At 46.1% G+C, this 22,760-nt stretch overlaps 1 protein-coding gene and 1 pseudogene across 3 annotated transcripts in view; both read right to left on the bottom strand.

Moving 5' to 3' along the window:
• Positions 1–22,760, bottom strand: part of MAST4 (microtubule associated serine/threonine kinase family member 4) — a 641,164-nt gene that overhangs the window by 449,423 nt on the left and 168,981 nt on the right. For all 3 annotated transcript variants that reach the window (XM_088443937.1, XM_088443932.1, XM_088443933.1), the window contains exon 2: positions 12,736–12,889. In XM_088443937.1, coding sequence (XP_088300063.1) covers positions 12,736–12,889 — 154 coding nt within the window. The remainder of the gene's footprint in view (positions 1–12,735; positions 12,890–22,760) is intronic.
• On the bottom strand, positions 21,198–21,316 carry LOC148508899 (5S ribosomal RNA; annotated as a pseudogene).

The raw sequence follows: 22,760 nt of genomic DNA, 5'->3' as shown, positions 1-22,760 counted from the left end.
GCCGGCTGGCTTGACCGTTAAAGGGTGCTGTAACCCCCGAAAGTACACTCCAGTCCAAACCAAAAAAAAATTATTTTCTGTGTTTGTGAATTGTGTGCGCAGTAGCCGCACGTGCATCAACAAAGTAGTGCCAAGCGTGCGCCTGTGTCATAAGTAAAGGGCCGGCTGGCTTGACCGTTAAGGGTGCTGTAACCCCCGAAAGTACACTCCAGTCCAAACCAAAAAAAAAATTATTTTCTGTGTTTGTGAATTGTGTGCGCAGTAGCCGCACGTGCATCAACAAAGTAGTGCCAAGCGTGCGCCTGTGTCATAAGTAAAGGGCCGGCTGGCTTGACCGTTAAAGGGTGCTGTAACCCCCAAAGTACACTCCAGTCCAAACCAAAAAAAAAATTATTTTCTGTGTTTGTGAATTGTGTGCGCAGTAGCCGCACGTGCATCAACAAAGTAGTGCCAAGCGTGCGCCTGTGTCATAAGTAAAGGGCCGGCTGGCTTGACCGTTAAAGGGTGCTGTAACCCCCAAAGTACACTCCAGTCCAAACCAAAAAAAAAATTATTTTCTGTGTTTGTGAATTGTGTGCGCAGTAGCCGCACGTGCATCAACAAAGTAGTGCCAAGCGTGCGCCTGTGTCATAAGTAAAGGGCCGGCTGGCTTGACCGTTAAAGGGTGCTGTAACCCCCGAAAGTACACTCCAGTCCAAACCAAAAAAAAATTATTTTCTGTGTTTGTGAATTGTGTGCGCAGTAGCCGCACGTGCATCAACAAAGTAGTGCCAAGCGTGCGCCTGTGTCATAAGTAAAGGGCCGGCTGGCTTGACCGTTAAAGGGTGCTGTAACCCCCAAAGTACACTCCAGTCCAAACCAAAAAAAAAATTATTTTCTGTTTGTGAATTGTGTGCGCAGTAGCCGCACGTGCATCAACAAAGTAGTGCCAAGCGTGCGCCTGTGTCATAAGTAAAGGGCCGGCTGGCTTGACCGTTAAGGGTGCTGTAACCCCCGAAAGTACACTCCAGTCCAAACCAAAAAAAAAATTATTTTCTGTGTTTGTGAATTGTGTGCGCAGTAGCCGCACGTGCATCAACAAAGTAGTGCCAAGCGTGCGCCTGTGTCATAAGTAAAGGGCCGGCTGGCTTGACCGTTAAAGGGTGCTGTAACCCCCGAAAGTACACTCCAGTCCAAACCCAAAAAAAATTATTTTCTGTGTTTGTGAATTGTGTGCGCAGTAGCCGCACGTGCATCAACAAAGTAGTGCCAAGCGTGCGCCTGTGTCATAAGTAAAGGGCCGGCTGGCATGACCGTTAAAGGGTGCTGTAACCCCCGAAAGTACACTCCAGTCCAAACCAAAAAAATATTATTTTCTGTGTTTGTGAATTGTGTGCGCAGTAGCCGCACGTGCATCAACAAAGTAGTGCCAAGCGTGCGCCTGTGTCATAAGTAAAGGGCCGGCTGGCTTGACCGTTAAGGGTGCTGTAACCCCCGAAAGTACACTCCAGTCCAAACCAAAAAAAAATTATTTTCTGTGTTTGTGAATTGTGTGCGCAGTAGCCGCACGTGCATCAACAAAGTAGTGCCAAGAGTGCGCCTGTGTCATAAGTAAAGGGCCGGCTGGCTTGACCGTTAAAGGGTGCTGTAACCCCCGAAAGTACACTCCAGTCCAAACCAAAAAAAATTATTTTCTGTGTTTGTGAATTGTGTGCGCAGTAGCCGCACGTGCATCAACAAAGTAGTGCCAAGCGTGCGCCTGTGTCATAAGTAAAGGGCCGGCTGGCTTGACCGTTAAAGGGTGCTGTAACCCCCGAAAGTACACTCCAGTCCAAACCAAAAAAAAATTATTTTCTGTGTTTGTGAATTGTGTGTGCAGTAGCCGCACGTGCATCAACAAAGTAGTGCCAAGAGTGCGCCTGTGTCATAAGTAAAGGGCCGGCTGGCTTGACCGTTAAAGGGTGCTGTAACCCCCAAAGTACACTCCAGTCCAAACCAAAAAAAAAATTATTTTCTGTGTTTAGCCGCACGTATATATCAAATCGATATAACATAAATGGAGGACCAAACTTTCTCCGATAAAAATAAAATAGAGAAAGATCAAGAACCACTTCCTCCTAGTGCTGAAGCTGCTGCCACTAGTCATGACATAGACGATAACATGCCATCAACGTCGTCTGCCAAGGCCGATGCCCAATGTCATAGTAGAGGGCACATACAATCCCAAATGGCAAAGTTCAGGAAAATGACCTTGAAAAAGACATTTAAATCAGCTGAAGAGAAACGTAAACTTGCCAATATGCCATTTACGACACGGAGTGGCAAGGAACGGCTAAGGTCGATCCCTAGTATGTTCATGACTAGTGGTTCAGCTTCACATGACGATGGAAGCCCTCCTCCCACTAAAAAAATCAAAAGAGTTAAGCTGGCAAAAGCACAGCGAAGAACTGTGCTTTCTAAGAAGATATCACAAATCCCCAAGGAGAGTCCAAGTGTGGTGGTGGTTGCGATGCCTGACCTTCCCAGCACTGGACGGGAAGAGGTGGCTCTTTCCACCATTTGCACGCCCCCTGCAAGTGCTGAAAGGAGCACCCACAGTCCACTTGCTGATATGCAAATTGAAGATGTCACTGTTGAAGTACAACAGGATGAGGATACTGGTGTAGCTGGCGCTGAGGAGGAAGTTGGCGAGGAGGATTCTGATGGTGATGTGGTTTGTTTAAATCAGGCTCCGGGGGAGACAGTTGTTGTCCGTGGGATGAAAAAGCCCATCACGGTCATGCCTGGGCAGAAGACCAAACATTCCACCTCTTTGGTCTGGCAATATTTCTATCCAAATCCGGACAACAACTGTCTTGCCATATGTACCATATGTAAAGGTGAAATAAGTAGGGGTAGGGACGTCAACCACCTAGGAACATCCTCCCTTATACGGCACCTGCAGCGCGTTCATAAAAAGTTACTGTCAAGTTCAGAAACTTTGGCTAAGACCGTAAGCAGTCCAGGGACACCTAAATCCCGTTGTCCTGTTGTATCCAAGCGCCTGCAAACCACACCGTCAACTCCCTCCTCGTCAATTTCCTCCTTAGTCAGGATCGGAAGTAGTCCTGCAGGCCATGTCACTGGCATGACTGACTCTCCTATCCGGGATTCCTCTGGAGGATCCTGCATTGCTACGCCTACTGCTGCCGCTGCTGCTGTTGCTGCTGCTGGGAGTCGTTCATCATCCCAGAGAGGAAGTAGGAACACCACTACTTTTACTAAACAATTGACCCTCCAACAGTCCTTAGCGAGGAGGATGAAGTACGACAGCAGTCATCCTGAAGCAAAACGTATAACTGAGGCCTTGACTGCTATGTTGGTGTTAGACGTGCGTCCGGTATCCGCCATTGGTGCAGTGGGATTTAGACAATTGATGGAGGTAGTGTGTCCCCGGTTCCAAATCCCGTCTAGATTCCACTTCACTAGGCAGGCGATACCGAGACTGTACAGAAACGTCAGAAAAAGTGTCCTCAGTGTCCTGAAAAATGCCGTTGTACACAATGTCCACTTAACCACGGACATGTGGACAAGTGGAACAGGGCAGACTAAGGACTATATGACTGTGACAGCCCACTGGGTAGATGTATCACCTTACGCAGCAACAGCAGCAGCGTCACCAGTAGCAGCATCTCAGAAATGCCAGCTCGTTACAAGGCAGGCTACGCTGTGTATCACCGGTTTCAGTAAGAGGCACACCGCCGACAACCTCTTAGAGAAACTGAGGGAAATCATCGCCCAGTGGCTTACCCCACTTAGACTCTCCTGGGGATTTGTGATATCTGACAACGCCACCAATATTGTGCGGGCATTACATCTGGGCAAATTCCAGCACGTCCCATGTTTTGCTCACACAATAAACTTGGTGGTGCAGAATTTTCTGAAAAGCGACAGGGGCGTGCAGGAGACGCTTTGGGTGGCCCGAAAAATTTCTGGCCACTTTCGCCATTCAGCGACTGCGTGCCGAAGACTGGAGCGCCAGCAAACACTCTTGAACCTGCCCCGCCATCACCTGAAGCAAGAGGTTGTGACGCGGTGGAACTCAACCCTCTATATGCTTCAGAGGATGGAGGAGCAGCAAAAGGCCATACAAGCCTATACATCCACCTATGACATAGGCAAAGGAGGGGGTATGCACCTGACTCAAGCGCAGTAGAGAATGATTTCCGTGTTGTGCAAGGTTCTCCAGCCCTTCGAACTTGCCACACGTGAAGTCAGTTCAGACACAGCCAGCTTGAGTCAGGTCATTCCCCTCATCAGGCTTTTGCAGAAGCAGCTGGAGAAAGTGAAGGAGGAGCTAAGACGGAGCGATTCCGCTCGGCATGTGGGACTTGTGGATGAAGCCCTTCATTCGCTTTGCCAGGATTCCAGGGTGGTCAATCTGTTGAAATCAGACCACTACATTTTGGCCACCGTGCTTGATCCTAGGTTTAAAGCCTATGTGGTGTCTCTCTTTCCGGCCGACACAAGCCTGCAGAGGTGCAAAGACCTGCTGGTGAACACACTGTCAGCTGAAGCGGAACGTGACACGTCAACGGCTCCTTCTTCATTTTCTCCCGCAACTGGGGCTGCCAGGAAAAAACTTAGGTATCCTAAGCAACCCGCTGGCGGTGATGCAGGGCAGGCAGGACCAAGTTTGGACATCTGGTCCGGACTGAAGGACCTGGCAACAATTTCTGACATGTCTACTGTCACTGCATATGATACTGTCACCATTGACAGAATGGTGGAGGATTACATCGGTGACAGCATCCAAGTAGGCATGTCAGACAGTCCATACCTGTACTGGCAGGAAAAAGAGGCAATTTGGAGGCCCCTGTACAAGCTGGCTCTATTTTACCTGAGTTGCCCCCCCTCCAGTGTGTACTCCGAAAGAGTGTTTAGTGCAGCCGGGAACCTTGTCAGCGAAAGGCGTAGGAGGTTGCTTCCACAGAATGTGGAGAAGATGATGTTCATCAAAATGAATTATCAGCTCTTCCAGGGAGACCAGCCTCCAGAAGGTACAGAGGGACCTGTGGTGGTGGATTCAAGTGGGGACGAGTTAATACTTTGTGAGGATGAGGATGTACACACTGAAGAGGGTGAGGAATCGGTGGATGAGGAGGATGAGGATGACATCTTGCCTCCGTAGAGCCAGTTTGTGCAGGGACACATTAATTGCCAGCTTGTTTTGTGGGGGCCCAAACGAACCAATCATTTCAGCCACAGTTGTGTGGCAGACCCTGGCGCTGAAATGATTGATTTGTTAAAGTGTGCATGTCCTGTTTATACAACATAAGGGTGGGTGGGAGGGCCCAAGGACAATTCCATCTTGCACTTCTTTTTTTTCTTTGCATTATGTACAGTTTGGGGCCTAGTTTTTCTAACTGCCATCCTGTCTGCCACTGCAGTGTCACTCCTAGATGGGTCACGTGTTTGTGCCGCCCACTCGTGTCGCTTAGCATAGTCATCCAGCTACCTCGGTGCAACCTTTTGGACATGAAAACACTATTGTGAGGTGTGAGGTGTTCAGAATAGACTGGAAATGAGTGGAAATTAAGGTTATTGAGGTTAATAATAGCATAGGAGCAGAGAAACCAACAAATTCTGTGATTTTAGCTGTTTTTATGCTTTTTTTAAAAAAAATACAGATCCAAAACACAAAACCCAGAACCCAAAACACGGAAGGGTGGTTTTGGCAAAACCAATCCAGATCCAAAACACGAAGAAAGATCCAGATCCAAAACCAAAACACAAAACACGAAAAGTGGCCGGTGCACACCCCTAGTTCCTGCACTATCTTTATACCAGGATCCTTTTTCACATCAGACCTAACAGCAGATGCTCAATACACTTATTCACACCCTTGGGTGAGCCTGACAGCACGCTCACATGCCATTCACTGTGATTCATAATGACAAGCAGCAGCTGCTGTCTTGACACCATTTATTAAATGTTATTTATTAATTACTAATCTACTACAATTTAAGAGTGACCCCAACCAGAGAGTTCTTTCTTTCTCCCTGTTTTTTCCTACTACATTGCATGTCAGATATTTGTTCATATAAGGAAAAAGTTGCATGGCTCAATTTCTAACTGGCAGATAAGCTGGGTAGGGGGGTGGGCTTACTACCAGTTTTCCTTTTCTGAAGTCTTACACGCTGTCCGGAAAGACAGTTTTCCTTTCTTAGACCTTTATGCTCTTTTGGGCTATGATGCGAATATGACATTCACCTTTAGAGAGCTTAAGCAGTAACACACACATTTGAGATCTATCAATCTTCCAACACAAACTTGCTAGATTGGAAAAGCTCTGACCAGCACAAAAATGTGAAGAAACCTGGAGGGTAGTAGCACCACGACGTGAGACATAAGGGGATTATAGTGTCATTGTTGTGCCTGCCTCTTCATGTCTACTTTGAAGGTCTCTAACAATTTCCATCCATCGGATGCCTCATTTTTCCAACTGGTTACTGGTCTTCTCTTTATCTTCTGTGTATGGAGTGTTTTATTTGAAAGGTTTTCTGTAAACTCTTCTTTTGTTTTAGAATGAGATGGGAGGGCTAAGGCTGGAGTTCATGAGTGGATTTTGTCAGTAGGTATTGAAGACTAAGGGGCCTATTCATCAACACTAAAATAACGTTTTTAAGGAAATTTTCCTTAATTAACGTTATTTTAGTATTCATGTACACACTTAGCACAGGAGATATCACGGACATCTCCTTGCTAAGTCCCCCTGGAAATTATGCTATTCATCAAATTCCGAAAATTATGTATTTTGGGAATTTGATGGAGTTACTATTCACCAATGTGAGGTGGCGAATAGCAGGTGACACTTACCTGCTTCCAGCTGGTGAGGTCCCCCGGCGCTCTGGTTTGTCCTCTGGCTCCTGGGGCTGTGCAGACATGTGATCTCCCAGCAGAACACAATAAAGTTTAGAAAAAAAAAATATATATATTTTCTAAACTGTACTGTGGGCTGCTGGGAGAACACGTGACAGCACAGCCATCGGAGCCTGATGCGCTTCAGCAGGCAGGTAAGTGCGGGGACGGGGGGGAGACAAACTTACCTCCGCTGTAGGCAGTGCTGCGCAGGCGCTGGCTTTATGAATGTAACCGCGCATGCGCAGAACAGATTCCAACTGCGGTAATGCAGTGTAGATAGAGATGACTATTTCCCGAAAAGCTGTCATCGCAAAAATTACAGCTTTTCGAAATATATAGTTATGGAGAGGAGGAATGATGAATTGCTCCAGTAATTAGGTAGCACTCCATGCGAGTTCTGAACCTAATTACCTCCAGAGAGTTTTAAGGTATGATGAATAGGCCCCTCAATGAGTTTCACCATAGAGTGGGATATATTTTCTTGTTGAATCCAGTTGCAAGGTTCGTGGCATGTTTTAGTGCATGAGGTTTCTGCATTGCTTGCACTTTGCCATTTCATGAACGACAACTCAAAAACTATTTGGAACCCCGTTTGCTCAGGTGCTAATGATTTATCCTCAATATCAATTTGAGGAATTTCTGCCACAAAAATACCTAAGTTTTTTTAATGAAGAATAATGGGTCCTCTACGATATAGATATAGCAATTGGAAAATGACATCAGAAAACTCAATAATGGTAACATAACTTCCAAAAGGTTTAAAAAATTAGCCAATAAACATTCTTAATCAGTGATCTTTTTGTCAACAAGATTGTGAATCACAGGGTTGGACTCAGAGGGTTACAGGGAAAATCCCCATTGGGTCTATCAGTAGAAGGGCCCATCCTCTCCTTTAGAGATCAGGTTCCAGACCGTGCACTCAAATTATACATTGTTACTCTATTAGGGGGTCCATTACCAGGTGGAACAGGATGACTGATAAACATGGGTGTTTGGTTTGCTTCTATAGAAACTGCACCAAGATTTGGCTAATGGCTAGCCAAACATCTATGGTGGCTGGCAACAACCCATCTGGTGGATGACCACACCTCTAAAGCATGGACCCCTACCACTGCATTCACCTGTTAGGCCCTTCATGCCCCAGTCTGACACGGATTGTGAATTACTTTCATGACTCAGTGGTCATCCATGAATTAAAACTTTTTGGCTTTCTGATGATTGTTTAGCTTCTTCAGTCCATTTATTCTAGATCTCCTAACATAATACCGCTGTCTGTTTCATATCCCAATCTTTTTTTTTTTTTCATGCGGATTCTGGGCCTGATTCATCACTGATTGCAGTTGCAAAGATGCATGCAATCGGTCGATTGTTGCTTTCTGTGCATGCATCGCAGTGCTCGTGCGCGAACTAGCAATTGCGTTGGGAACTGTGTTTGCAGAGGATACGCAGACAGAGCAGAGTGATTGACAGGAAGTGCCATTTGTGGGTGGTGACGGGAGGTGGTCGGGCGAACGCAGGTGTGTCAGTGCGTTTCAACGCCATTGCAGGGGCGTGCATAAATTATCACCTGCGTGGCCATAAGCCAGCCATAGCACTGATAGCGTGCGTGGCTGTTAGCAATTTCTGAGTAAGGGCAAAGCTTGTGAAAATGTGCATATGGGTCCGATGTTACTCAATGTTACCGATTATTTCGCTATGTTGCCCTAGTATACGGATGTGAGTAAGGGGAAGTGGGCGTCCTTATGTCTGGCTGTGTTCGCAATGTGAATGCACACATTTATATAGTTAATATTAATAATATAATAGCGCACCTGATAATGTATAGCTGCTTCTATATCTCCTATTTAAAAATAGGAAAAGTATTTATATGGTATGAGAAGCGCTTTGTAAGAATACTTTATGTTTGTATGCTGTCATATGTGGGTAAATAAGTGATAGAAACCTGCAGATCCACTTAAAAAATAAATAAATCAATAAATATAAATAAATAATAAAGAACCAAATAAACACCAATAAATGAATAAAAAGATTGAAATAAATGAATGAATATGCAATTGATGTTAATGCTCTTTTGCAGGGATGATGGGTGCCCGCTGTTTAAGTGCAATGCACCCGGGTAGCTGTCCCTATCTTATTGAGACACGGAGTTGTCCTCTAATGCCGGTATGAATTCGGCGCTCAGTGAAGTACGGACTTTGCACTATGGCCCTGATTCAGAGCGCCGGATGCTCTGACCAGAGCGCTCGCTCTGAATCAGGGCCCTCCTCCATTAAAATGGAGCGTCCTCCAGGACGCTCGTATAGCTGTGGGTCACCACCCACAGCATATACGAGCGTCCAACAAGATGGTTGCGATGGTCTTGACCATCGCGACCATCGGACTTGCGAGTGAAACCCTGTGGTCGGGTTTCTCAACCGCAAGGCCAGGAGTGATTTTGGCTCTATCAGAGCCAAAATCACTCCCACTGACATCACTAGTGATGTCAGTGGGGCCGGCTTCAGACGGTAGGCGTTCCCATGGGAACGCCTACCGTCTGCCGTGCATGCCCCCGGAACGCCCACCAAAGGGGGCGTGCTGTCAATCAACATCGACAGCACGCCCCCTTTGGTGCGAGACCAGGAGCGATGGAAAGTCCTTCGCTGGCCGGGTCTCGCGCATGCGCACGACGGAGCTCCCTCCGTCGTGTGCATGCGCAGTGGGGACCATCGACCCACTTGCGAGCATACTGCCGCTCGCGAGTGGGTCTGAATGACCCCCTATGTATTTGGTGCAGGGATGGTGGTGTGCTTCTGCTCGCTCCCGTTTTTGAATGCGGGGGTTGCGGCTCAGCCTGCTCCGATCTCTGACAAAGTCCGTCACGTGGACGAAATGCGTTGGAGCCATAACCACCGACAAGCCGCCGGCTCTTTCCCAAATAGCGCTATTAGCCAGAGAGTACCCCGGAGGCAAAGCAGAGATCGGAGCAGGCTGAGCCGCAACCCCCGCAACCCCCACACCACCATCCCTGCACCAAAGACATAATGCAGAGTCCGTACATCATTGAGCGCCGAATTCATACCGGCATCAGAGGACAACTCCGTGTCTCGGTAAGATAGGGACAGCTACCCGCGTGCATTGCACTTAAGCAGCGGGCACCCATCATCCGCACAAAAGAGCATTAACATCGATTGCATATTCATTCGTTTATTTCAATCTTTTTATTCATTTATTTGTGTTTATTTGGTCTTTTATTATTTATTTTTTGTGGATCTGCAGGTTTCTATCACGTATTTACCCACATATGACAGCATACAAACATACACTATTCTTACAAAGCGCTTCTCATACCATATAAACACATCTAAATAGCACCGCTATTATTAGCAACTGCGGTGCGTGCGTATAAGTAGAAGTGAATCAGGCCCTCTGCTCTGAACACATTCTCATATGCTCTGTTTTCCACATGTATTCATCCACAAGCTTGCCTTTAGTATGTGAGCCATACGTAACGACTTTCTGGCAGCCCCCTCCAGGTAGCCAGGTCAGTGCAGCAGGGGCCGACTCGCTTCATCGCCAGGAGACTTGCCTACTCTTGCGGTGGGGCCGGGAGCGGCATTCGATTTTCAGGAGACTCCCGGCCATCCTGGGAGAGTAGGCAAGTATGATGTGAGCTTGATGCCTAGCTGAGCATCAGGTAGGATAACAAGCATTTCAAACCTGTCTGGGAGAGCAGGGATAAGCAATTCTCCTACAAGCAAATCTCAATTAGCTTAGTTTAATATCATTTTCTAATTAAATATAATTTATTTCTGAGATTTGCCATTTCTTACACGTTGGTGGTTACTGTAGTGACTACAAGATAAAAGCTATCCTTTGATAAGATCAAAATCAGCTCAGAACTCTAATTTCTGTTTAGTTACTGATTGGATTGGCTTTTGCTGATCCTAGTGTTATGATTTGCATACCCATCCTTGTTTTTGGTAGGACAGTCCTGCCATCCCATCTCCAGTCTACAGTGGTTGGCAGAGCACACTCTCACCTATGCAGAGCAGCAGGTGAATAGATGCCATGCAAACAGCATCTAATCAGTGCCTGAGGGCATCCCAAGAGCACTAGACATGCTCTCCGCTTAGGGGCAGGTGACTACTCATCACTGCCAGCCTGGCCTCATGGAGTTTGTTAGACTTTTCAGTGAGTCAAGGAGATCACCACTATTTTAGAGAGTCCCCCTGATATTCAAAGAATGTTGGCAAGGATGGTCAGGCCAATACAATTACAAAAAACAGGGCCAACTGTGCAAGGTTATTTTACAAAAATGTTTTTGAAATGGGCAGCTCTCTTAAAACTTTAACCCAGTGGTTCCCAAACTGTGTGCCGTGGCACCCTGGGGTGCCTCAGGTTGGTGGTCCAGCACCAAATCAAATTATTTATGGTCAATATAATGTAAATATCTGGACAAACAGAAGTGCAAACCTGTCATCCATCACGTAAGTGACCCCAACGATGACAGGTAGGCACAATTTATTTAATCATTGTTTTTCCTGAATTTCTCTATAACAAACTTCTGGCTTAGTGGTGTGGTGAAAACAAGGCTGATGCACTAGGGTGCCGTGATTCTAAAAAGTTTGGGAACCACTGCTTTAACCAGTGCTAGACATCCATGGCTGATTTACAATTAAAATAATAACACAGGTAGGAATATCATTGTGAAGTGGGTAGGATGTGGAGGTAATATTGAGAATTGTGTGTCCGAAAGAAGAGGCGCGATTCACTTCATTTTAGGCCCATCCCTTCCCTACAGACTCGCGGAGTGTAATGACACGTTGAGCCTCCGCCCATGAAAAGGTCAGCTGCATTGTTCCCCCCACACCAATATAAAATAAATGTTTTATGTTTCTTGAACACTCATAGTTCTTTTAAAAAAATATATCTCCATAAATGACCCAACTGCTCACTGCAAACAACTGACACTGACTGTGACCAGGAGTAGGCAGATCTTCCTCTATCCAATCACAAGAGAAGCTGCTTGTTGGGATTTGGAACCAGCCCCAGTGTGCTGGGAAGGGGGTATGCGGTTTGTATGACTCTATACATGCAGCAGATCTACACGGACCAGCTTACCTCTGGTTATCACTATAACAGGGAGCACTTCATAGTTGTGCTCCCCTTATTGTAGTAGAATCCAGGCTAGGTTGTCTAATACTACACCGCACATCTTGTTCACCAGTTCATTAAACATACCATGGATCCTATGTGTGCGCAAACCATACTTGCCTTCTGGGAGAAGGCAGCCAGATTGTCATCAAAGCCCCACCCCCGCTACACAAAGCAGATACGAACGGTATTATACAGCAGGGGGAGGGGCCAGGATGATGAGATTCAGTGCGAATTGCGTCACAGGCTCCCCCGGACCACCCATTGTATAGTATAACTGGGCTGCTACAGACAGGATAGTGCATGCCGATGGGGGATGCAGTGGGTGTGGACTGCTGGCAGCCGGCCGTAAGAATAGTCCAATCTTCCAGACGGCAGGAAAGCCACCCAATGCCTCCCGGGCATTCTGGAAGAGTAGGCAAGTATGGCGCCAACTGTACAAAGCTCACAATGGTTGCCACAGAGAAGGTACATAGTTTTACATAAGTGTTACTTACCGTCCCAAATCAGTATCGCTTGCTCTACAAATAACACTAATGTGATACCTTAACATGACATTTTAATTATTATTATTTATTTAATTTTTTTTAAATGACACTAAGCTAGAACAAGCTGAAAAAATAGGATGAATGGCATTTGTCTATGAAAAACTGGATGATATGAGCAATGGACACTGTGGATGCCAGATCTATTCTTAATATCCATCATTACAACTCTTACCAGTCAAAGCTCCTCCGAGACTCCCTCTCCTTAAAAGTCTGCCATCTTCATTCAGTGGCTTCTTGTACTTAACCGACTTGCTCGACCTAAGCAACACCTCAGGAGTGCTACATTTGCGTAACTGCATGGGGGGCGGGGACAGTATGTTGTCAAGCTGAGGAAAAATGAAAATAAAGTATTGTTTTAATGTGGTTCTAAAATATACATTTATACATATATAAACACAAAAAAATACATACATAGATATATATAGATATATATATATATATATATATATATACACACACATTTACTGTATATATAAACACGAACATTTTTTATATATGTATATTATATATATATATATATATATATATATACACATACATACATACACACACACACACACACACATATATATATATATATATATATATACACACACACACATATATATATATATATATATATATATATATATATATATACACACACACACAAGGAACTTCTCCTCTGGTGATGTGTGGCAACACCACAAGCATAAGGAAAAAAGAGAGGCGGCACTCCCCAGTTGAATGGTGAAACGGTTTAAATGTATCAAAACATCAGTACAGATTTAAATTGACGTTTCACAGCCTTACGGCCTGATGAAACTCATTACCTATCATCAACTCATTACCTTTGGAACCATGTACTTTATTAATTTCATGTAAGGGATGTCTCTGGTGTTTTTTATTAATTTTTACAATTTTCTCTTTTAGGTGTGGAGTTTGCATGTTCTCCATACCGTACACCACATTTTTTCTATTTGTTTTTTTCCCCTTTCCCATCTCTTTACATTTTCCTTTCCATTCCCTGTATGGTGTTGGCCATCACAATGTCTTTCCTGCACCCTCACTTGAATCTATACACTACAGGTGCTGCTCACTTTGCCTCATGAACCTGTATTAGATTTCCCCCTGTTCCTAACAGGGAGTGCTGTGATCAGCCACGCAGCGATGGACGCACGCTGAAGATGTCACACTAACAGCTCCCAGTGTGACACATGGGAAACAGCACCTATCAATGTAGATCTGCTGGTATATAAGTATGTACATTTGTGTGTGCACATTTGTGTTCTTGATAAAGGTCTATGTGACCGAAACGTTGAACAAGGATTGACAGCTTGTCAGAGTGAGTCTTCTCTTAAAGGACCCGTGAGTGCCGGCATTGTACCCCTTTCTGTTGTCTGCATAAGGTTTTTTTATTTATTTATTTATTTATTATCAGTTATTTATATTAGCGCACACATATTCCGCAGCGCTTTACAGAGAATAGTTGACCATTCACATCAGTCCCTGCCCCAGTGGAGCTTACAATCTATATTCCCTATCACATGCACACTAGGGTTAATTTTTTGTTGGGAGCCAATTAACCTACCAGTATATTTTTTTTTTGGAGTGTGGGAGGACACCGGAGTACCCGGAGGAAACCCACGCAAGCACAGGGAGAATATACAAACTCCGCACAGTTAGGGCCGTGGTGGGAATTGAACCCATAAGGTTATTCATTAACCTTTAGGAGGGCACCTGGGCATTTTGCTTACCTGTTACAGTGGAGTGCCGGTATTTTGATATATATATATATATATATCAGCACTTGGAGACTTCAAAAGGTAGGTTAAAAGAATGCATTTATTGATCCGTTCGGGGGTAAGCCCGTTGTCAGAGTACAGAGCAAAGGAAAAACTTCCACATATATATACAATATGAAATTACCTGATGTATGGCAGCTGATGTCAGGAGGCCTCAGACCCCATCAAGAAGCACAGCTGAAAATAACAGCTTATGCACCCTCAATGTCGTCAGCAGCCCACCCCCACTAGCAGACACCATTACAATGCACATTACTATATAAAACACCACAACTATTAAAATAGTACAAAAAGACATACAAAGAGCTGTATAACCTGCATGATCACAACTTGCAAATAAGTAACCGATAATAATCAGTATATTACAACAAACAAGTATAAACAAAAGAGAACAAGTATAAACTCCACAAGGACAAGTAAAAACTATATACAAAACACTGCAAACCAAGATTCTCATTTAGTCCCTTAGGTGACAAGGTGGTAAGGTAAAAAATCCATTTACATTCAAGTTGTAAAAGCTTTAAACCATGATCACCGCCTCTTATAGAACAGGGAACTTGATAAATGATTTTGGATCTGATGCTAACAACACTGTGTTTAGCTAGAGCGCAATGGCGAGCCACAGGCTGATCGCTCCTGCCGGAGACTAATGCAGATCGTATAGCAGCCCGATGGTTTGCTGTCCGCTCCTTGAACTGGGATTCAGTTGTCCCAAAGTAAAATAAGCAGCAAAGGCATGAGAGCAAGTATGGATTTAGAACTACAAGTGAAAGGATAATTTATGGTATATCTTTTCCTGGATTGGGGTTGTCTAAAAGAGTCACCGACTATCATAGCACTACATGTAAGACATCCCAAACATCGCTAGCACCCAGGTTTTTCTCTTAAAAAATATGACTGTTAGTTTTCATTTTTTTGAGGAGTCACATCGTATTTAACCAATTGATCCCTCAAATTAGGGCCCCTTCTAAAGCTAGGTATAATTTTTTAAATCAATAGCAGTGGGAGATTTTTGTCGGTATTAATAATAGGCCACAGTTTTTTTTTTTTACATAAAATGGTACTCTCGGTAGTAAAAGTATTTACCCAAGGAATCACAGAGGAAGATAATTTATTGCTGTCAACAGGGCCGCATTCAGGGGGGTACAGCTTGTACTAATGTACCAGGCCCGGGCTCAGTGGGGGGCCCGCAGAGTGCAGATAATCCCGCCTGTGAAGTGAACTGCCTCTTAGTCACAGACAGCCGGTGAGTACAAAGCAGTGTGCTGACAGGATCAACGGTGCTCTGCGGGTCCCCTGTCAGTGTCAGTCATAACTACCGGTGGATACGGACCCCCTTCGCATAGGAGTGCAGAGCAGAGGCTTCAGCAGCACTGCAGCTCTACTGTCAGTGTCTCTGCCTGACCTGGACTTCATAATCTTCGCTCTGCAGCAGTGCAGACAATGTATGTGAAACCCCTGTCCCCGCCCCCTTCTGACGTGATGTGGGTTGGGTGGTGTATAGTAATGTATCAAATAGTGAGAGGTGCAATGTGGGGTGTGTGTGGTGGGTTGAGGGGTGTAGTATTGTATTCTGGGAGTTGTTTAGTAATATTTTGTGTGGTTGTGCAGTAGTATTTTGTGCGGTGGGGTATATTAATATTATGGGTTGTATGCTATGTTCTTTTGTGATATATTGAAATCATATGGTAATGGTGTGTGTATGTATATATATATATATCCTTCCCCCTAACCTCACTACTTACCGTCGGGATGCTGCTGCCAGGATTGTGACCGGTGTCGGGATTTCGCCGCCGCCATTCTGAGCGCCAGCATACCGACAGCCAGGATTTAACATCAATATGCATATATGTATGTGCCTATACATATATATATATATATATATATATATATATATATAATTGGAGGACCACGGGTACTTCAATGCAAGCATTCAAACAACAAACAGTGTTTGTGCCCAAAGTTTCAGTCCAACTTGACTTTTAGCAAGAATGTTCCTAATAAAAATCCGGACTGAAACGGTGAACACGGACACTGTTTGTCATTTGAAGTCTTACATTATAGTACCCGTGAGTGTTGCCATTTCTCCAGAACTGTACTGATGATATTTTGTATATCTATCTATATAGGTAACCCCCCCTTGCAAATCCTACATTTTCCAATGCAATCCCGCTGCCCACCCACTTTAGCACCTGCCCACATCCCCGCTATTCAATCCGCGCCCCAGAAAAAGAGGCGCATGGGAGTTAGGTCTCGGAGCAACAAGAATAAGGTAAGTGTGGGGGCTGCCAGGGGCTGGAGAGACAGAAGGGGGGCAGGCTGTAGACCCAGAAGGGGGGCTGACTGGGGAGACACAGAAGAGGGGCTGGCTGGAGACAGAAGGGGGCTCGCTAGAACTGGAGAGACTCTGCATGGTTGGAGTGGCAGAAACACGGGGGGCCCTGCCTATTCTATCAGTCCCGGGCTCCACAGTTTCTGATGGCAGCCCTGGCTGTCAATATTACTCCTATGTAGCAAACCATATCTAGGAACATTTAATACTTGTTCCTTGGTATTTTCTAACATTATCCTATCATAACCCCTATTAACAAATGTATCTACCGTAAGAGAAAGATCTATTTCAGTTTGTAGAGGATCACTAGTTATACGTCTCACACGCAATAGCTGTGTGTAAGGTAATCCCTTACAAAGAGTTAGAGGATGGAAACTATCATTACACAATAAAGTGTTTCTGTCTGTGGGTTTAATATAGATAAAAGTTTCAAGACCCCCAAGTGTTCGTCTAATATACACTTTCTTGACGTTAATATTAGTCTAACTCAGGGTGTGAAAAAAATCATGATTTTTATAAAAATTATCAAATAAACCAAGTAAAAACAATAATGGGATTTTGGTACCTACCGGTAAATCCTTTTCTCTGATTCCACAGGGGACACTGGAGGTGCTTACACTGGGGTATAGTGGCGTGGATAACTGGAGCCGGCACTTTAATTAATTTAGAAGTGTGAAGCTCCTCCCCCTCTATGCCCCATCAGCCCACAGTTTAGAAAATGAAAGACCGAGAGGAGATGGAGAACAAGCTGAGTAATAAAAAGGAGAGAAGAACACACAATAACTGAATCATACAACATACAGAACAAGCCGAACAGGCAGGCAAAGAGCGCAGAGGTAGGCGTCCAGTGTCCCCTGTGGAATCAGAGAAAAGGATTTACCAGTAGGTACCAAAATCCCATTTTCTCTTTCATCCACTCGGGGACGCTGGAGGTGCTTACGCTGGGGACGTCCCAAAGTTTTCCCAATGGGCGGGAGCGCTCTGCGGCGCCTGCAGAACTAGACGGCCAAAACGGTATGCCGAAGCAGCAAACGTACCAAATTTGTAAAACTTGATGAACGTGAGAACTGAAGACCAAATGGCCGCACGGCACAATTGTGACGTGGAGGCTCCTCTACCGGCCGCCCATGACTCACCCACAGAACGTGTGGAATATGCCAAAATGGTTGAAGGAGGCCCACGGTCAGCACTAACATAAGGCTGATGAATAGTCAGCCAAATGCAACATGCCAAACTCTGCTTAGACACTGGCCAACCCCTCCGAACAACAACATAGAGGACAAAAAAGCGACTCAGACTACGAAGGGACGCTGTCCTGTTAACATAGATGCAGAAAGCCTTAACCATATCCAAGGTAGAAGAACCACCAGAGTCCTTCACCGACGACTGTACCACAAGAGGCTGATCGAAATGAAAAGCCGACACAACCCTGGGAAGGAAGGCGGTACCGTCTGGAGTTCCGCCCTAGGTGGCTATAAGACAGAGCACCCAAATCTGAAAATTTACGAGCCGAAGCGCGAGTCAGGAGGAGGACATTCTTTCAAGACTGGTGCTTAAGATCAACTTCCTCCAAAGGTTCAAACATGGGCGACTAAAGAAAAAGAAGCACCACATTTAGATCCCAGGGAGCTATTGGAAGTACAAAAGGGGGCTGCACATGCAAGACCCCTAGAAGAAACGTCTGCACCTCAGGATTGAGGGCCAATTTCCCTTGAAAGAAAATGTAAAAGGGCACCAACCTGCACCCTTAAGGTTCCCAGACGAAGGCCAGAATCCAGACAAACGAAAAGTCAGACGAAAGACACCGACTGGAACACCATTTGAGATATAAGCACGCCAGAAGCGATGATAATGCACAGCCGAAACTGGCTTTCTGGCGCGTATCATGGTAGGAATAACAGCATCTGGGATGCCTCTGCATCTTAGGATATCGGTTTTAAGAGCCACCCCGCGAAGCGCAGTTGTGCTAAGTTGGGGTGTATGAAAAGGGCCCTGCTGTAGAAGATGCGGGCGCAGAGGATGGGGCCAAGGATCATTCGACAATAGGAACCGAAGGTCCAACAACCAACTTCTCCGAAGCCAGATCGGAGCCACGAGAATTACAGAGGCTGTCTCTTGTTTAACCTTTGTAGAAGACGAGGAAGAAGCGGAATAGAAGGAAAAAGGTAAACAAAGTCGTAGATCCACGGACTGGTCAGAGCGTCTACTGCTTCCGCTTGCGGATCTCGAGTTTTGGACACGTATACCGGGAGCTGACAAGTCAGTCGTGACGCCATGAGGTCCACCTGAGGACCTCCCCATCGACGTATCAGCGCGATAGATAAAGCATCCATTCCCCGGGATGGACATCCTGTCGATTTAGGTAATCTGCTTCCCAGTTGTTCACACCCGGAATGAATACCGCCGACAGGATTACTGACTGGTTCTCGGCCCACCGGAGGATCTGAGTTACTTCTCGCATAGCCATGCGACTCTGAGTCCCCCTAGGCGGTTGATGTAAGCGACGGCCGTCGCGTTGTCGGCCTCAACTCTTACCGGACAAGCCTGTAGAAACTCTATTGTCTCTATCAAAACATTGTAAATCGCTCTGAGTTCCAACACATTTATGGGCCACGTCTGTTCTAGAGGAGACCATCTACCCTGAAAGTGGAAATTGAGGACTACTGCTTGCCATCCTCGGAGGCAGGCATCCGTGTTACGATGATCCAGTCTCCCACTCCGAATTTCCGGGCCCGCTAAAAAATTTGGTGGATTGCGTCCACCAGAGAAGGGCCACTGTGGTAACCGGCTCAGACGGATCTGTCGATGTAGAAGCAGATGAGACCCTGACCTGAAAAACCATGGAGTGGGACCGGCTGAACTTCAGTGCCTCAAAGGCAGCTACCATCCTTCCTAAGAGACGCAGACAAAGAAGCATTGACACCTTCCTTATTCTGAGGACCAGCTGAACTAACAACAGGATATCCCTGGCCTTGTCTGTTGGAAGAAAAATCCTCTGTGATTCCGTATCCAATATCATGCCCAGAAATAGAAGTTTCTGGTACGGATTGAGATTTGACTTCTTGAAGTTGATTATCCAACCGTGTTGGGTTAGAGTGTGATAGGTCAGTAAGGCATATCTAATAGAAGAGATAACGATGGAGCCTTGAGCAACAGATCGTCCAAATAAGGGATTATGCGGGGAGTCGAGGATAACTCGAACGGCCATGATCTTAATATGGCAAAATGCAGAAAAGCCTGGTGTGGTTCCCAAATGGGAACAAGGAGATAAGCATCCTTGATATCCAGGGTTAATAGGAACTCCCCTGGTTTCAAGCTCACGATGTTCACTCCTGATGACCGAAGGAGAGCGATCATGATTGACATGAGTTTGGACGATACATCTTCAGATACAGGTTTAAAGACTTAAGGCCTAGTATGGGTCTGACCGAACCATCCGGTTTGAGCACTACAAACAGGTTTGAGTAAAAACCCCATACCTCGCTAATGCTCCGGAACCGGAACTAGCACAGATGACACCACTAGAGACCTGAGAACCTTCTGTAGAATTCGTAGTGAAGAACCGAGTTGGAGGGGGGTCTTCGAAGTCTGAACTCCCCTGATTCGGTACTGTGAATCCACGGTTCTGAAGAGGTCTGGTTCCAAACTTGTTGAATTCTTGCAAGCAGGGTCCCACCGCAGGAGACCCCAGGTGGGACGGAGGACCGTCATGCCACCTGTTTCTCAACTGGTTTAGACTCTTCCAGTATAAGGTCTTCTGGGATCCTGAAATAGCAGACGCAGATATGCGAGCACTAATCTGACGTGTCAGCCCAGCAAACCACAGCCTTGTTAACCCAGGCGGTAAAAAGGGTAGGTGTAAGTTGAGCTCCCGCTGTGGTATATATAGATCTTAGTGTTGTCTCCAACCTACGATCCGAAGGGTCCTTTAAAACAGTAGCTCCCGACACCGGAAGTGCTTTTTTCTTAGAGAGACGGGAAACAGAAACATCTATAGGAGGAGGTGTTTCCCACTTCTCCATCATGGATGATGGAAAAGGGAAGCTAGACGGAAACCTACGTGAAATTTGGAACTGCTTATCCGGCTGCATTGCTCAACAGATGCTGTCTTATAAGTACCGCGCATCGAGGAATTCTTCGACTGACTCTTCTGACTAGAGAACATGCGTTAGAGTACGCTTTTGTGTCTAAGTGCAACCGTGTGAGGACGACCTTTACCTCTGCCGCCTCTGGTTGCATGGGAACTTTCTAGCTCTACCGCGAAAGGAATGAGGCGCTCGAAAGGAATGAAACTAATGTTTTTGTTTTTTGTTTGGTAGGGAGTGAAGGGTGCAGGCACCGCTGCACCCCTTACCTGACCCAGGGTGTCTGGAGATTTGGTTAACCTACCTATCCAGGAAGGTTAAGACCTGCGCTCCTCAGCCAACTTTGCCAAGGCTGACATAACTACGTCAGTGGCCCATGGTGGTGTAGGAGAGTTAGTAATCGCCATCTGTGGGTCAGTTGTTAGCATCACATAACGTAGAGCACCTGGTATTCCAAGGCGGTCTCCCATCCAAGTACTAACCAGGCCTGACCCTGCTTAGCTTCCGAGATCAGACGAGATCGGGCGTGTTCAGGGTGGTGTGGCCGTAGGCTTGGACCCCGTGGCATGTGGCTTGGTCTGTTTGTTGTTACACTTAGAACAGACAAACAGCTTGTGAGAAGCCTTGGTTCCGTTGGACATGGTACACAGTCACCCAGAAAAACAGCATAAAACAGAAAAGACACAGACAAGATAAACAAGGCGGCTGTGGGACACAGAGGAGGAGAAACCCCCCTTCCACAGATCAGACTCCCCTGCACTTACACCCCAGTTACTTACAGCCTCTTTACCAGGATGTAATCAGGAGATGTACTTGTCCTGCAGCACAGGAATGGCCGCAGGGGAGTCCAGCCTTCTGTGTCTCTTACACTGCAATCTTCTTGTAATGGAGATGCAGTATGAGCTGCTGTGCATGAGAGAACGGCAGCCCTGCTGTATACAGCCGCTGTCGCGTTGGAAAGAGACCCATGCTGCCTTTAAGCTCCGCCCCTTCTTTATGCCCTAAAGGGCTATACAAGATGTCTGTCCAGTAACCTCCCCCCCGCGCGTGTGTACAGCGGGGATAGGGAGAGCAGGTGCAGCCGCGCGGTAGCACACTTAATTAGCTGCCCCAGGCCACTTAATCAGCGGGGAGAGGGAGAGCCGGGTGTCGCGCTGTAGCGCTCAGTCAGCAGCCCCGCGCCTTGAAATAGCGCGGAGATAAGGAGCTTCTGCATTAGCAGCCCCGCGTGACCCCGACGTGATCTGAACATTTAGTAGCCCCACATGCAGTGTAAGAGCGGGGATAAGGAGCCTCTGCATTAGCAGCCCCGCGTGCAGTGTGCTTAGCAGCCCTGCGCCCCTGTAAGAGCGGGTTTCAGCGCCTTAACAGTGGGAGGAGGGAGAGCGCACCTAGTCAGCAGAGCAGGGAGCCGTCTGCATTAGCTGCCCAGCACTCACACAAAAAATTGTAATAAGGCTGGGCAGCGTTGGGGCTGGGAGCCGGGGGATGTGCAGGTGTTTACTCACCGCGTGGTCCCCAATGGAAGTCTCTCTGCAGTGTTTTCAGCACTTCTCTCTTCCTTGTTGAGAATGTGCTGTGGCGGTAAGGAGCTGTCAGTGCTTTTAGTATCAGTGCTGTGCACTCCTTCCTGCCTCCTATAAGGACAGGGCGCCAGGTACCCGGACCCCACCTTTAGAGAGGTGGCGAAGGGTACTTAAAAGTGTCAAAAAAAGTAAAAATAAAGAAAACCTAAATAAATAAAATATATGTGTTGCTGGAGCACAGCAAATTGTGACCATCTACGTAGGCACATTTTCTAAACTGAGGGCTGATGGGGCATAGAGGGGGAGGAGCTTCACACTTCTAAATTAATTCAAGTGCCGGCTCCAGTTATCCACGCCTCTATACCCCAGCGTAAGCACCTCCAGTGTCCCCTAGTTCTTTTAAAATACTGTAACTTTACTATATGTAATTTAAATGACTAGACAGTGTAACCATGAATCATGGCATGGCA

This window comes from Taudactylus pleione, unplaced genomic scaffold, assembly GCF_031769625.1.
Source record: "Taudactylus pleione unplaced genomic scaffold, aTauple2 ptg000336l, whole genome shotgun sequence".
Lineage (NCBI taxonomy): Eukaryota > Metazoa > Chordata > Amphibia > Anura > Myobatrachidae > Taudactylus > Taudactylus pleione.
This window is presented reverse-complemented; position numbering and strand designations above follow the sequence as displayed.